Raw genomic sequence first — 16,805 nt, 5'->3', positions numbered from 1 at the left:
TCAGTTACTAACTCAGTTACTTTTTGGAACAAGTAGTGAGTAACTATAACTAATTACTTTTTTAAAGTAACGTTCCCAACACTGGTAGGCAGTGTATTCCGTTACCAACCCCCGTTTTGAGTCACTGGATCGACCCCCCCTCTGCGCTCCGGGACCTCCCACTTTACAAATTAACGTTATCTCTGATAGGGGGTCTGTTTCTGTTTTTACCACCAGTGCCGTGACATCTCTTTCCTCACAACCAACTCTTCATCCTCCTCCTCCTCCTCCTCCTCAATCAAATACCTACTAATAATAACCGGCAGCTGATTGGATAATATACTCTAATTAGGATTAATCTTCTTCTCTGGGTCATCCTGAATAGTGCATTTCTTTACATGCTCTTGAATAGTGCTGCGGTGACATTTAAATGAAACTTTGCACAAAGTACAAACCAGTGTTTTAGTTTCCTGATTAAAGCAGAGTGTCTTCAGGGGAACTTAAGTGGGTCGTGTTTCCCAATAGAGCGATCAAGCTGGCGCTGCAATACACGCCTTATTTAACCCGCACTGAACTAAACCTTGGCAGTCTGCGTGCATCGCAGCGCCATTACCACTCATCTTATCAAACACAAGACCTCAATCTCACTCATTTGTGTTGCCATGACAGTAAAAGGTGTACCTTGGATTCAGTGTGTTAATGATGGTATAAGGTGTTTGTTTTATAGATTCCTATTCTATTCATAATCATGTAGTCAGACAGTAAGGTGGACTTTAGAGTAAAGTTTAATCATTTTTTCTTCTTAGAACTGAGTATTTTTATGGACATTTTCCGGAGTTTGCTGAATCTTTAGTTATCTGAATTCTAAATTAGTCATATTTAAAAAATCTACTGTATTGACATTTAGGTAAACTAATAAAACATTTCTAATAACAAATTTCAAATGCAAAATGAATCACAGTTCCTAACGTGTTCTGGTTATTGTGTGTGCAGCCTCAATGGCTGTCATCTGTCAAAGATATGCTGTGAAGCTCTGGCCTCAGTTCTCAGCTCCAACTCCTCTAGTCTGAAAAAGCTGGACCTGAGTACCAATGATCTGAAGGATTCTGGAGTGAAGCTGCTCTCTGCTGGACTGGGGAGTCCACACTGTACACTGGAAACTCTCAGGTCAGTTTCACTCAATGGTCAAACAGTTCCACCACAATTTCCCCATCAGAGGACCAGTATTGATCTGCTGTGCCCCAGTATTGATCTGCTGTGCCCCAGTAAAATCTCACGTCTGAGTTTTAACAAGATCCATATTTGGCAGTGGATTAATTTAGATTGATATTAACGGTAAAACAATGGATTATTTTCGAATCCACAACGTCAAAGCAACATTGTTTAACCCAAAATACAAGCTGAGGCGCGCACCTTGCAGTCAGGGTCCGTATACCGCGGCGTGCACATTACTGTCGGTGCACGGCAGTGTGCATGTCTTAGCCGGTGCACCGCGGCGCGCAGGCAGCAATCCGTTGATCCTGGTTCATTTAATAGTCTCATAGATAATTGCTGCTTGTGAAAACGATTGTTGCCATGTGTTCTTTTATTTTACATTTCCCACCCATGGACGTTCTGTAAATAAAATAAACATTGCCCGGATGTACACAGCGTTGTTTAGCTTTTTTTAGTCAGAGAAGCTACGTAGGCAGTGTATACCCATACCGTTACCAACCCCCATTTTGAGTCACTGGATCCACCCCCCCTCTGCGCTCCGGGACCTCCACTTTACAAATTAACGTTATCTCTGATAGGGGGTCTGTTTCTGTTTTACCACCAGCGCCGTGACATCTCTTTCCTCACCAACCAACTCTTTCCTCCTCCTCCTCCTCCTCCTCAATCAAATACCTACTTATAATAACCGGCTGCTGATTGGATAATATACTCTAATTAGGATTAATCTTCTTCTCTGGGTCATCCTGAATAGTGCATTTCTTTACATGCTCTTGAATAGTGCTGCGGTGACATTTAAATGAAACTTTGCACAAAGTACAAACCAGTGTTTTAGTTTTCTGATTAAAGCAGAGTGTCTTCAGGGGAACTTAAGTGGGTCGTGTTTCCCAATAGAGCGATCAAGCTGGCGCTGCAATACTGCCGCTATTCAACCCAGCACTGAACTAAACCTTGGCAGTCTGCGTGCATCGCAGCGCCATTACCACTCATCTTATCAAACACAAGACCTCAATCTCACTCTATTTGTGTTGCCATGACAGTAAAAGGTGTACCTTGGATTCAGTGTGTTAATGATGGTATAAGGTGTTTGTTTTATATTCCTATTCTATTCATAATCATGTAGTTAGATAGTAAGGTGGACTTTAGAGTAAAGTTTAATAATTTTTTCTTCTTAGAACTGAGTATTTTTATGGACATTTCCGGAGTTTGCTGAATCTTTAGTTATCTGAATTCTAAATTAGTCATATTTAAAAAATCTACTGTATTGACATTTAGGTAAACTAATAAAACATTTCTAATAACAAATTTCAAATGCAAAATGAATCACAGTTCCTGACGTGTTCTGGTTATTGTGTGTGCAGCCTGAATGGCTGTCATCTGTCAGAGAGATGCTGTGAAGCTCTGGCCTCAGTTCTCAGCTCCAACTCCTCTAGTCTGAAAAAGATGGACCTGAGTACCAATGATCTGAAGGATTCTGGAGTGAAGCTGCTCTCTGCTGGACTGGGGAGTCCACACTGTACACTGGAAACTCTCAGGTCAGTTGTCAGCCTCTTCTTCAAACTGGTTATTCTAGCTTCCAATAAGTGCTGCTCCTGCCTCATTTCTGTTGCTCTTTTCTCTGCTGCCAAAACACTCCCTGGTTCTACACAATGTTAGAACCTGTGAAGAAACGGTCTTAGCGTACCAAACACAACAGACTTCTCCTGACTCTAACCAAACAATATCTCATTGAGTTGTAGCTATTGAGAAAGGAGGATTTGTTTAAGATCCTGTCACATCCAAGTGAAGGCAGTTCTGCTGTCTGTGATGTCATCTCCCCACTTCATCTTTCTGTTCTCAGACTCTCAGGGTGACACAGCTTTGTCTCCATGAAGTATCAATAAAGCTTTTACTTGTCTTCAATGTTGAATGAATACACTTATAAATGTGGTTACTTTAGTAGAAACTGCTCACAACCAGATACAATAAATTGTGTGTGTGTGTGTGTGTGTGTGTGGTGTGTGTGTGTGTGTGTGTGTGTGTGTGTGTGTGTGTGTGTGTGTGTGTGTGTGTGTGTGTGTGTGTGTGTGTGTGTGTGTGTGTGGCTTGTCTGGCTGCCTGGTCACACAGGAAGGCTGTTCTTCTCTGGCCTCAGCTCTGAGCTCCAACCCCTCCCATCTGAGAGAGCTGGACTTGAGCTACAATCACCCAGGAGACTCTGGAGCTGCGCTGCTCTCTGCTGGACTGGAGGATCCACTCTGGAGACTGGACACTCTCAGGTATGTAGAGGACAGCTCACCACTAAGGTACAAAGTCTCCTTCAAGGATTCAAGCTGCCGCTAGATGAAGTGGTTTGAAGAGGCAGCTGTCACTCATGTTGTGTAGAACGTGATGAGACAGCAGATGATGAAGGTGAATGTTTCAACATGCTGCTCTCACTGTGTTTCCCCCCAGTGTGGAGCACGGTGGAGTGTGGAGGCTGAAACCAGCTCTAAAGAAGTGTAAGTGTCTGTTTGATTCATCACCTCACACACTCACTATTGAGATGGAAAGTCCATCCACACAGCAGGAAGTGAGGTCACATCCTACTGGGAATGAAGATGATGGCTGACATCATGTATCTTACGTATATTAATACTGTCGACCATCACAGTCACCGGGCTGAGGGGGGGGAGTGTGGGGGTGGGGGGGTGAAGGGGCTGAGGGGGGGGACTAGGGGTGAGGGGGGGGGGGGGGCGGGGCCGGGCTGAGGGGGGAGGAGTGTGGGGGTGGGGGGGTGAAGGGCTGAGGGGGAGGACTAGGGGTGAGGGGGGGGGGGGGAGGGACCGGGCTGAGGGGGGAGGAGTGTGGGGGTGGGGGGGTGAAGGGGCTGAGGGGGGGGTGACCGGGTTAGGGGCCGGTGAGGGGGAGGTGAAGGGGTGAGAGAGAGGGGGCTGAGGGGGGGGGGCTGAGGGGGAGGACTAGGGGGGAGGGGAGGGGGGATGACCGGGCTGAGGGGGGGGTGAGGGGGAGGGGGAGGGAGGTGACGGGGCTGATGGGGAGGCCTAGGGGGGAGGGGGAGGGGGGGTGACGGGCTGAGGGGGGGCTGAGGGTGAGGACTAGGGGTGATGGGGAGGGGGGTTGAAGGGGCTGAGGGGGAGGGGGAGGGGAGGGGGGGACCGGGCTGAGGGGGGGCTGAGGGTGAGGGGGAGTGGGGGTGAACAAGCTGAGGGGGGGATGAGGGGGAGGGGGAGGGGGGTGAAGGGGCTGAGGGAGGAGGGGGAGGGTTGTGACCGGGCAGTGAGGGGAAGGGAAGGGGGGGTGACGGGGCTGAGGGGGGGATGAGAGGGAGGGGGCTGAGGGGGGGTGAGAGGGAGGGGGCTGAGGGGGGTTGGTGAGGGGGGGGGGGCTGATGGGGAGGGGGCTGGAAGAAGAAGAAGAGCGATCACAAAAAGAAAGAGAATAAAAAGAAGAAGAGCAGCCTGGATCCAAGGAGAGATGTTTGTTGTTGATGTTTTCATAATATTGTTGTTGATGTATTCATAACGTTATTGTTGAGGTGTGTATCTATGTATGTGTACACATGTATATGTATGTATGTGTTCATATCTATGTATATGTACACAGAGCAGGAGAACAGTACTAGTGATGATGATGATGATGATGAAGAGCGGTTCAGCAGCTCATCATGTCTGGTTCTCCCTCAGATGCCTGTGACCTCACACTGGACCCCAACACGGCCCACAGAGACCTCTCTCTGTCTGAGGACAACAGGAAGGTGACGTGGGTTGGAGAGGACCAGTCGTATCCGGATCACCCAGACAGATTTGACTCCAGGCACCAGGTGTTGGGTAGAGAGGCTCTGACTGGCCGCTGTTACTGGGAGGTAGAGTGGGAAGGAGGGGTTGTTATAGGAGTGACATACAGAGGAATCACAAGGAGAGGAGGGGGTGATGACAGCAGGCTTGGATGGAACAACAAGTCCTGGGTTCTTGATTGTTATGGTGATGGTTACACTGCCTGGTACAACGGTACAGATACATTCCCCCCTCTCCCCCCCGCTGGCTCCACCAGAGTAGGAGTGTATCTGGACCGGCCTGCTGGCTCTCTGTCCTTCTACAGAGTGTCCCCAGGTGGAGGAGGGTCCTCAGACACACTGACACACCTCCACACCTTCTGCTCCTCCTTCACCCAGGAGGACCTCCTCCCGGGGGTGGTGGTCTGGGGGAGGGGGGGGTCAGTGTCTCTGTGTCGGTTGTAGAAAAAAAAAACACAGGCCCCCCCCCCCCAGAGCCCAGGGAGGAGGTCCTGTGTGTCTATAACTTACCTGTACCTTACCTTACGGCTCAGCGTCCTCCTCCCGGGGCTCTGGGGGGGGGGGCCTCAGCTGTGTGTGTGTGTGTGTGTGTGTGTGTGTGTGTGTGTGTGTGTGTGTGTGTGTGTGTGTGTGTGTGTGTTGTGTGGTGTGTGTGTGTGTGTGTGGTGTGTGTGTGTGTGTGTGTCTTGGCCCTTATCTGAATACCTGTCAGTAAAGGGTGTAACACAGTTACACCCCTCAGTAAACAATATAATCACGGAAGAAAAGTGAAGGAAGAAAAAACCCTGCTATTATAGAAACGTAAACGTTATAAATGATGACACTACATAGACTATAGTGGTCACCTTTTGTTTTCTCCTCAAAACCATTTATAACCTTTAATGCAATAACTTTTACAGTTGCAGTCATGTAGAAATGTTTGAAGGATCTATGTTGATGACATTATAATCCATCGATTATTTCTGTAAGTCTCTGCTCCTGAATAATGAATGACATGTATCAACATTGGTTTCCTAATTTTAATTTAAAAAAATACACTTGACAGACTTCCAGCTCCGTCTGAAGACATGAGGTCACAGCAACATGACTGGGAGTCAAAACACAAACACATCAAAACACCCTCACCCACATGAAGGCCGATGTCTACATGAATGGGAGCCATGGAGGTATTCATGTGTTATGTTGACATCACACTCATGGGACCATAACTGTGTTTATGGTTTAAAAAACTATTTCTGCACAAACAGTAGCAGGTGACCCTGATACATTCATGAGAATATCTCCCATCCAGATAGAATAACGTGAGTGTGGTGTGTGTGTGGTGTGTGTGTGTGTGGTGTGTGTGTGTGTGTGTGTGTGTGTGTGTGTGTGTGTGTGTGTGTGTGTGTGTGTGTGTCTTGGCCCTTATCTGAATACCTGTCAGTAAAGGGTGTAACACAGTTACACCCCCTCAGTAAACAATATAATCATGGAAGAAAAGTGAAGGAAGAAAATAACCCTGCTATTATAGAAACGTAAACGTTATAAATGATGACACTACATAGACTATAGTGGTCACCTTTTGTTTTCTCCTCAAAACCATGTATAACCTTTAATTCAATAACTTTTACAGTTGCAGTCATGTAGAAATGTTTGAAGGATCTATGTTGATGACATTATAATCCATCGATTATATTTCTGTAAGTCTCTGCTCCTGAATAATGAATGACATGTAACAACATTGGTTTCCTAATTTTAATTAAAAAACGTACACTTGACAGACTTCCAGCTCCGTCTGAAGACATGAGGTCACAGCAACATGACTGGGAGTCAAAACACAAACACATCAAAACACCATCACCCACATGAAGGCCGATGCCTACATGAATGGGAGCCATGGAGGTATTCATGTGTTATGTTGACATCACACTCATGGGACCATAACTGTGTTTATGGTTTAAAAAACTATTTGCACAAACAGTAGCAGGTGACCCTGATACATTCATGAGAATATCTCCCATCCAGAAGAATAACGTGAGTGTGAGTGTGTGGTGTGTGTGTGTGTGTGTGTGTGTGTGTGTGGTGTGTGTGTGTTGGGTGTGTGTGTGTGTGTGTTGTGTGTGTGTGTGTGTGTGTGTGTGTGTCTTGGCCCTTATCTGAATACCTGTCAGTAAAGGGTGTAACACAAGGAAGGAAAAAACAAAAGAAGAATTTAACCCAAGAAGATTCCATTGAGACTCATTCAAGAGAAACAAATAAAGAAAATCAACCTGCTTTTATAGAATCACTGGCCAGTACAACATGCTAACCCTTACTGAGTACTCTGAATACTCTACACTCTAAAGTATTCTGCACTCTACTCAGTACACTGCTCTTCTGAAAAGGGAAATCATCCATCGATTGTATAGATTCTAGTGATTCATGCGTTCACACTGATGCAAATTCATATAATCAAGGTGGTGGTGTCTTTAAAGGATGGAGAAGGATTGTACATGGAGGTGTTCGGCAGACACAGAGCAGAGGAGGCCTTTTCTACGTGATGTGCTTCTATTCATGACGTTATCAGTCTCTTTATTTGATAACATGGTATCTATGTTAGAATGTGCATCTGTGGAGAAGCAGCTGACTCAGTGACTGAGTGTCTCTACATGCTGGTTGAACCATCAAGTGTCTCTAGGTTTTTCTCTGAGCTTCTACACATCACAGCTCTCTGTCCATCGTTCATTTTTTAAAAAAGTTATTAATCTTGGATCAGCCGCCTTAGCATGTCAGTCTGGGAGGAGTTTGAACTGGGAGGGGGAACTGGTCCAACTGGTTGGTTCATCATTTCCTTGTTATGAGTCGGACGGTTTGCTGTGGCTCACTTCATCACAGCAGGAAGACGACTCAGGTACTGTCGTCCACTCTGATCCGTGATCGATCATAAATATGAATAACTTTGAATCATATTAATAGGGTGACGGTTAAAAATGTTAGTAAATGTATGGATGCATTGCTATTCGTCAAAATTGCTATTGAATAATTGTATAGATTCCTGCTCTGTAGAATGCGACGTGTTAGATGTGGGCATTGGGGATAGACACCCTTCCAGCCAGGAGTCAAGCATCAGGTTGAAGTTAATAATGATAATGTCAACGTAAAGTCAAGGTTCAGGTTGAGGTTATATATGTTTTCCTCCAATTTAGGATTTGTTCTAGATTACAAGTGTCCTGTGGTGACTTTAAAGGTACTTAGGACAGAATCGAGAGTTGTTATATTTGTGGGGCGGTATTATGATTACATTATTTGTACGGGAGGACGGCCATCTTGGTTAGTGAAAGTGTTTAGACGTCATCTTGTACTGGGTCTTGTTGTCTGTGGGCCTGCATCATTCTGCAGTAGTGTAGGCCTACTCTATATCTGAGAGCATCACTCGTATGAGAGGGTCATGACCTTCGAGGTGAATTAACACTGCCGCGACCGCCTCAACACAGAAGTCACTGGTGACGACTGGTCCGTGTTCTTCAGGTCAGCCAATCCCACTGACATCCTCCCACCAGCAGGTGGTGCTGCGGTGCAGCTTTTCGAGGGTTTCAAAACGGACCCTGTGTCAAATCATTTGGTTTATTACTCTCAAGACGTTCAAATGATTCATGTACACTAACAGTAAAATGTCCCACTTTACTACAGCTCGAGTCGAATGAATCGGCTGCCTATAAGAGGTTAGTCTGGGCGGATGTATTGAACTGAGAGGGGAACTGGTCAACAGAAGTAAACTAGATACTGTAGTCCACTCTTATCCCGTGATTAGATCATGAATATGAATAACTTGGTCTCTATCATTAGTGTTGCTCTTTTTTACGATTCCTGCTCTCACAGGATGCTACGTATGACTGTGGGCATTGGGAATCGAACCCGGAACCTTCCAGCCTGTAGTTCAAGCGTCAGGTTGCCCGTTAATAATGACCTTTTTTTTTCTTGTGTATCTTGGTCCTTGGGTGACTCTAAAGGCTACTTGGGACCGAATGATCCGTGTTATATTGCATTGCGGCTATTATTGATACATGTTATTTTAGACTGCAAGAACGGCCATCTTGGTTAGTGAAGGTGTTTAGACGTCATCTTGACTGGATCTGTCTCTGCAAGCCTGCATCACAGATCTGGTTGTGATGTCATACCACATGGGGAAGTCCATATATGGTCCTGCCTTCAGAGCGGTTTAACCAGCACAGGGAGCGGTTGGTATGATATCCGCACGGTGAACTTTGATCTTCAGACACTTTTGAAGCCCTTTGAGACCTTGTGTGGGGAATGATGATAGTATTAAAGAGTGTATCAGACACTTCTGGGCAGCCATCTACACATCTTTCCCCTCCTTGAGGCATGAGAGGGCCTATGAATCTGCGTCTAGGAAAGACCCCGCTGCCTCTCTTCCAGAGAGCACAGAGACAACAGCCCCCTGGACCGGAAATACAAGCTCATATGAAAGCAAGAGAATAAACACTGAGTGGACGTCGAAACCTATGGAGTTGTGTTTGTGTCCAGGTCTCCAGTTACTATGGATGATGGAGATAGAGGATGGGGGTTCTACCTCTAAGACCACTCTGTCTGGGGAACATGGCCGCCAGAGCAAAGCTAAGAGGTAAGAAGAGGATCTCTCTGTCTGTGACTGTTGTCCATCTCAGAGCTCAGCAGTGATACATCATGACTCCATCATTAGTCTTAGTAACAGCTGTGTGTGTGTTGAAGGCCAGAGCAGCAGCAGAGAGCAGACTCCCCTGGACCCAGCTGTGTCTCCACTAAGAGTGACTGGTTTATCGAAAGAATTAACAGTTTTAAACCAAAGTGAGTATATATCAGAGAGTATGAAAATACAGCATCCATCAAACAAACATAAATCCTGGTTATTATTTTTCTAGAAGAGTCCAGCAGCAGAGAGCAGACTCCCCTGGACCCAGCTGTGTCTCCATGAAGAGTGACCGCTCTATGGGTCTACCTGTTGGGTTTAAAGACGGAAATCAATCTGTTGAGAAGAGGTGAGGACTTAGAGAGTGACCGGTCAGACATGGAGGGGGGCTTCTTCAGTGGAGGAGGATCGGGGGGGCGGAGGCGGGAGATGTTATGGTGGTAAGAGGCTGTGATTGGCCGCGTCACACTGTAAGCAAGAGCTGCCAAATAGTTTTGCACAAAGGTGACTCCGATCAGATGGATTTCTGGATTACATCCAGAACAGCGGGAAAAGCACAAATCAAATGCAATCCGGTCCGTTCAATGATCTGTTCTGGTTTGGGCCACTTTCATATGCGGTCCTAAATTAGATACAAGAGGGATCTCTCTCAATGCGACCTCAGGTTGAACAGTCGTCTTGTAATTCATGTGACTTTGACGTGATTCGTCTTATAGGCCACATATAAAATGCAACGTGAACAGCCAAACCAGAGCAATAAATCTGAACTGAGCATTAAGGCTTCCCTGATATGAACACGGTTCTGTCTTTGTTCTCTAGTGTGTTTTGTCTGCATGACTTCCGTTCTGTGGTCAAGATAGACAATAAAACAGGGTCTAACATTTGGTCATTGTCGGTTCTTAATATAAGAGATGGAAAGGATAACATGTTTAAATAAGACTGACTTTGACAAAGCAGCAGTTTGATACATCAGTGTTGATCAAACAGATTTATAATTCTGTAACTGTAGTTTCAAGAATGAGGTTACTCAGAGACAGTAATAACATCTCAGTAACAAGTTCTAAGATCTTATCAAGATAATTAAGGACTTGGAAGCTTGAAACAAGCTAAATGCTCTCCCTTTAAACCTGCCTTGTAAGAAGAATTATCTTGTCAGCATAAAAACTGCAGTCTGAGTAAAAGCTGTGTTTGTTGTGTTGAAGCCCAGAGCAGCAGGAGAGAGCAGGCTCCCTGGACCCAGCTGTGTCACCATGAAGAGTGGCCACTCTCAACCTCCTGACCTGAAAGATGGACGCCCCTCCAGAGGGGAGAGGTAGGAGTTTCAAACAGACAATGAAAACGGACCGTGTCGTTGTTATCAGACTAAATTGATACTTATGTTTACAAGTCGGGAAAAATGCAATTGATTGTGTGTGTGTGTGTGTGTGTGTGTGTGTGTGTGTGGTGTGTTGTGTGTGTGGTGTGGTGTGTGTGGTGTGTGTGTGTGTGTGTGTGTGTGTGTGTGTGTGTGTGTGTGTGATAATAAGCAAAGACCAAATGTACCGTATTGGTCCGAATATAAGACGGCCTTTTTTCCCGTCCGTTGCCTGGCAACGGACGATCGCGTCGAATGACGTGAACATTCGCGAACCTTCTATCTAGCGATCCGTTATCTGTATTGTGCTATTTCGTCCTTGACCTGCTTTAAACACTCAGTTTACTTGCTAAATTTGATTAAAAAATTAAATACAAAACAAATATAAAGTAAAAACAAGTGTTTTCTGATATCAACATCAGCTATTAGTCACACGGAGCATGCGCAGTTGGATTGGCGCGCTGCATGTCGATGTCTGTTCCGGGTTAAGAATGTGACAAGGCGGGTTAATGTTACTTCATGGATGGGTCATGAATATAAAGCCCTTCTCTTCAAGATACATCGTGTGTTTATTAAGGAACCCACAAAACATTACATTATCTAGAGATCCGTTAACTGTATTATGTTATTTCGTCTTTGGCAACATGAGCGCGAATGTTCTTTTAAACCTGCCCGGCAACGGACGACGCGATCATCTGTTGACAGGCAGGTTTGGAATGGATTACGTATGGATGACGCGCCCGGTACAAATTTGGCAGCCGGTACAAATTTAGTGTGACAGAGCCGCTGGAAGCGGAGCAGCTGGGGAGCGATGACAGCGAGAGCGAACACAGCGGGGCAGAGGACGTGTGTGAGGGATAGAGAGACATCGGAGGAGAAGTTTGGTGAATTTTAGTTAAGTTTAGTTAAATATGTGGCCTGTATTTTCTCTGTTATTTAAAAATATTCACAATGTTGCTTGATTATTGCTTGATATTCATTTTGAATCATACTGGACATATTTTGCCTTGAAAGTGCCGTGGCCTTTACTGGCATTATTATTAGTCATTAATATAACAAGTGTTTAATTCACTGTGTTTTTAATATTGTTATTAAGAAAAGAAATGAAGTTCTTTGTTCTGCAAATGTGGTCTGCAAATCTTTTTTTCTAAATGTTTGTGTTGAAAAACGGGGGTCGTCTTATAATCAGGGTTGTCTTATATTCGGACCAATACGGTAGGTCGCAACCAACCAGAGGTATGGCTGAATGAGCGACCTGTGGCAGCCAGCCATTGTCACCATGGCTGCTACCACAACCAAAAGCCTATATGTTATCAGTTAACATCTCATTGAATGGAATAGAGAGAGAGATATGAGACTGGACAAGGTTCACACAAGATAATTTGACGTTATATAAGACATATCCACAGTTTAAGACAAAACCTTTAACGTTAATAGGTTAGGTCGAAATAGGTTACATACATACTACATACTTTAATATACATATTAATGAACATATCTAGTATATACCAGCCCCGTTTTTCCCATTGTTACTATACGGAATATTATAGCGTTTTTATGTCAAAATAATACTATAATAGAATAACACATAGTATAATATAGTTAAAACACCCCGTTTAAAGGGACACTGTGTAATATTTTAAGTCATTTATTACCTAAAATCAACGTATTCATTCATAAATAAGTCCTCATTAGTGTAAAATTAGCTCTGCCAAAAATCTCACTTATCCTCCTGAGCGAAGAATAATTAATATGTAGTAACGTAGGACGGGTAAGCTTCATGGAGGCTTCCATGTTCTTCCGGTCTATGAACTGCCGAGAGGGACAAAAAGCACTACGTGGTACAGGAAATGCAAACGCGTTTTCTCTGAGCCAGCGTGAATGATGACTGAAATAATTCACTATCTTGCTCGAGGAGTAATTACTCATACATCATTAGCTTACACTAATGATTCAATGCAGTTTGAAATAACGAACCTCATCATCACTCGAATGACTCGATGAGGTAGTATTGGATGTCATGACACAGCTTCTTGGCACATACTGCCCACCGTAGTTTTTGAACAAGCGAGCACTATTAGTTTGAATGCAATATACAATTGTACCACTAGATGGGAGTCATTTATACACAGTTTCCCTTTAAGACTTTAACGTTCGCAGACTCTCATGCTCATTCGCTCCCATCTAGGCATACCCCAACATCCCCGGTCGCTGCAACAGTAGATCACATTAGGCTGTTACTAGCCCCCATAGACACACTGAACCATCCCACACACTCATGACTACACACACACACACACACACACATGACTACACACCAGTGGAGGCTTCTCCAATGAGGAGGAGGAAGATCGTCCTTAACATTGTTGAGAATAAAAGAGGTAGAATCAATAGGACTACTTTAATGCCTTTGTATTTATGTAATGTTGGTTTCCCTCGGTAAAGGGACATTAGCACCCCCTATCTCCTATTGATAATTACTTCAGGGAGGACGTTCCTCCCTCAGCCTCCGTTGCCTCCCATTCATTTCCCCGAAAGTGTTGGCGGCCGGTGAATAACATGGGGCTCAACGGGAGGGAGGAGGGAAGTCCTCCTCTGAGTGGGTGGGACTAGCTAAGGGATCCGTAGCCCGCGGCCGGCCTGCGGAGGCCGCGAGGAGGGTTGACTTGATCTATAAATGAAGTCCCTAGATCATAATTGGCCTGACACCATGACCAACATTCTGAAACATTACAATTAGGGCATTTAGCAGACGCTTTTTCCAAAACGACTTACATCGGTTAATACACACATTGACCCGCCGACAGCAGAGTCACCCATGCAAGGCGACAGTTTGGGTTAACTTGCTCAGGGACACGTCAACACTCAGCCAGGAGGAGCTGGGGATCGAACTAGCAACCTTTGGGTTACAAGACAACTGCTCTACCTCCTGAGCTAAGCCGACAAACCATCCCACACATCCCATCCACATTTGCCTCAAACAGTGTTAGGCTTACAACCCATGTAAATAGTTGTGAAATAACGTTCTTGTTCTTTTAATTGTTCGTTACTCTGACCGTTCTGTTTGATATTATGTAATGGATGTACGTGAATGATTCAGAGCATGTTGCATTTTAAGTGGCATCACTTTTGGTATCACTTTTGGTATTTTTCTTAAAGCAATTGTAGCTGAAAATAAACATAGCCAAATTACAACCAATAGCTTCAGTCATTGAGGGCAAAAATAGGCCCAATGATCGGTCCCGATTTTTTTTTGATTTTTTTTAATTTAGTTTTACAAATCAAGAGTAGGCCTGATTTGACTAATTGGCTTTGCATCCTTTCCTTCTGCCCTTGTAGTCCAAGACATGCTGCCCACCAGCTTTCAAAGTCCAATGCTGCCACTGGTGGATTTGTATCAATTCACATAATGATCCCATCCTGCGATGTTGTAGTTCATCAAAACACCCTGAAACAACTTGAGTGTCACATACTTATGCCCCAATAGGCCACTATCAGTGCAAGCAGGCCAATGGCAACCAAGCACGCAGTCCTTCCTCCCACACTTTAAAAGCTGCCACTGCTACACACTAGGGCCCGACCGATTTATCGGCCTGCCGATTTAATCGGCCGATTATAGCCTTTTTGAAAATAATCGGCATCGGCCTAAAAGACGCCGATTACAACAGATTTTTTTTTTTTTTTTTTTGATTTTTTTTTTTTTTTAATGTTATTGCGCTTAGTATCCTGCAGATTGCGCTCCTACTCGCCTAGCTAACCAACAACTTTAGCTGGAGTAAAAAGAGGAGATTGAATTTTACCGTACAACATGAAAGCACGCTCGCTCAGGCAGCTGCGCACTCACCTCACCAATGTACACAAGACGCGTTGTTTGAGCATGTTGTGCCTGTTTTTCTTTAGGTCCCAGGCCATGTTAATTTGTTATACTGTAGACTCTAACGGTGAGACCATACTGCTCAGCACGCACGTGTTAGTCACTGCTCACGAGCGCAGCACATTGGGAGTTAGTTATTTATTTTACATTTTACATTACACTCATTTTTGACTGTAAATGTATTCTAAAACACTCAAAGGTTCTGCATTCAATTCACATATTCGTCAAAAGTGTTTAAAGTATATTTAAGGTATCAAAAACTACGTTTTATATGCTTTTTTTTTTAATCGGCCGATTAAATCGTAATCGTAATTTTTCTCGGAAAATAATCGGCATCGGCATCGGCACTCAAAAATCAATATCGGTCGGGCCCTACTACACACACACACACACACACACACACACACACACACACACACACACACACACACACACACACACACACAACACACACACACACACACACAGAGGCACCCCCACACAGACCAGAAGCGGAAGGGGGGTTGTGGCCCCCTCCCTCGCAACCCAGACCGTCAACGGAAGTCCCCTCGAATACCCCTATAGTGGGGGTCATTATTAACTACTGTTGTCCATCTCAGAGCTCAGCACTGATACATCATGACTCCATCATTACTCTGAGTAACAGCTGTGTGTGTGTGTGTTGTGTTGAAGCCCAGAGCAGCAGCAGAGAGCAGACTCCCCTGGACCCAGCTGTGTCTCCATGAAGAGTGACTGGTCTATGGGTATACCTCCTGACCTTAAAGATGGACGCCCCTCCAGAGAGGAGAGGTAGGAGTTTCAAACAGGCGATGAAAACAGACCGGTTTGTTGGTATAAGACTCTACTGATACTGATATGTCAGCTGTGTGTGTGTGTGTGTGTGTGTGTGTGTGTGTGTGTGTGTGTGTGTGTGTGTGTGTGTGTGTGTGTGTGTGTGTGTGTGTGTGTGTGTGTGTTGAAGCCCAGAGCAGCAGGAGAGAGCAGACTCCCCTGGACCCAGCAATCAAATGAATGAAATTTATATTAAGACGACCTGTAGCAGACTTTACAGGTTTAATGTTTAAAGGTTCAATGTCTTTCAAACTGCCCCATTTATTGAATCAGTCATCGTTTATCTTTGGAGGTGAAGTGATTTGTTGCAACAAATTATCCATAAAGGATAACACAGGTCTGCGTAGAAATGTAGAAATGAACTGCTCTATTTTCTATGTTAGCTAAACACATTGTTAATAAACACTCATGCTCAGTGTGAAGGGTACTTAGTGTGTTTTGATGTCAACATGTAAGTTCTTAAATGCCATAATAACTTTTTCTGCACCCCCCTTAAATTTCCATTTCAATAAATTGACAAAGATTATTGCAATCAAAAGTATTTGAGTAGTCCTGCAATAAATGATCAAATGAAACGACATCCACAAATCCTAACTTCCAGATGTTTTTTGTTTGTCAGAAGGAGGCTGGAGAGAGCAGACTTCCCTGGACACAGCTGTGTCTCCATGAAGAGTGACTGGTCTATGGGTATACCTCCTGACCTTAAAGATGGACGCCCCTCCAGAGAGGAGAGGTAGGAGTTTCAAACAGACGATGAAAACAGACCGGTTTGTTGTTATCAGACTACTGATGCTGATGTTTACAGGTCAGGAAAAAACAATAGATTGTGTGTGTGTGGGTGTGTGTGTGTGTGTGTGTGTGTGTGTGTGTGTGTGTGTGTGTGTGTGTGTGTGTGTGTGAGACGGTTGTCCATCTCAGAGCTCAGCAGTGATACATCATGACTCCATCATTACTCTTAGTAACAGCTGTGTGTGTGTGTGTGTGTGGTGTGTGTGTGTGTGTGTGTGTGGGTGTGTGTGTGTGTGTGTGTGTGTGTGTGTGTGGTGTGTGTGTGTGTGTGTGTGTGTGTGTGTGTTGAAGCCCAGAGCAGCAGCAGAGAGCAGACTCCCCTGGACCCAGCTGTGTCTCCATGAAG

General features: G+C 44.7%; 1 protein-coding gene across 21 annotated transcripts in view; it reads left to right on the top strand.

Moving 5' to 3' along the window:
• LOC130381356 (NLR family CARD domain-containing protein 3-like) overlaps window positions 1-16,805 on the top strand; it is a 142,767-nt gene that overhangs the window by 46,124 nt on the left and 79,838 nt on the right. For 10 of the 21 annotated variants that reach the window (XM_056588908.1, XM_056588920.1, XM_056588907.1 and 7 more), the window contains 3 exons: window positions 9,844-9,960; window positions 15,512-15,628; window positions 16,290-16,403. In XM_056588908.1, the coding sequence (XP_056444883.1) occupies window positions 9,844-9,960; window positions 15,512-15,628; window positions 16,290-16,403 (348 nt within the window). Of the gene's footprint in view, window positions 1-7,592; window positions 8,647-9,497; window positions 9,567-9,673; window positions 9,770-9,843; window positions 9,961-10,813; window positions 10,924-15,511; window positions 15,629-16,289; window positions 16,404-16,805 lie in introns of those variants that run through there. The other 11 variants (XM_056588910.1, XM_056588909.1, XM_056588914.1 and 8 more) reach the window with 10 other exon arrangements.

The sequence above is a fragment of the Gadus chalcogrammus genome, chromosome 4, assembly GCF_026213295.1.
Source record: "Gadus chalcogrammus isolate NIFS_2021 chromosome 4, NIFS_Gcha_1.0, whole genome shotgun sequence".
In the NCBI taxonomy this organism is placed as follows: Eukaryota; Metazoa; Chordata; class Actinopteri; order Gadiformes; family Gadidae; genus Gadus; species Gadus chalcogrammus.
The sequence above is the reverse complement of the archived record's forward strand: the minus strand, read 5'-3'. Positions and strand labels throughout refer to the sequence as shown.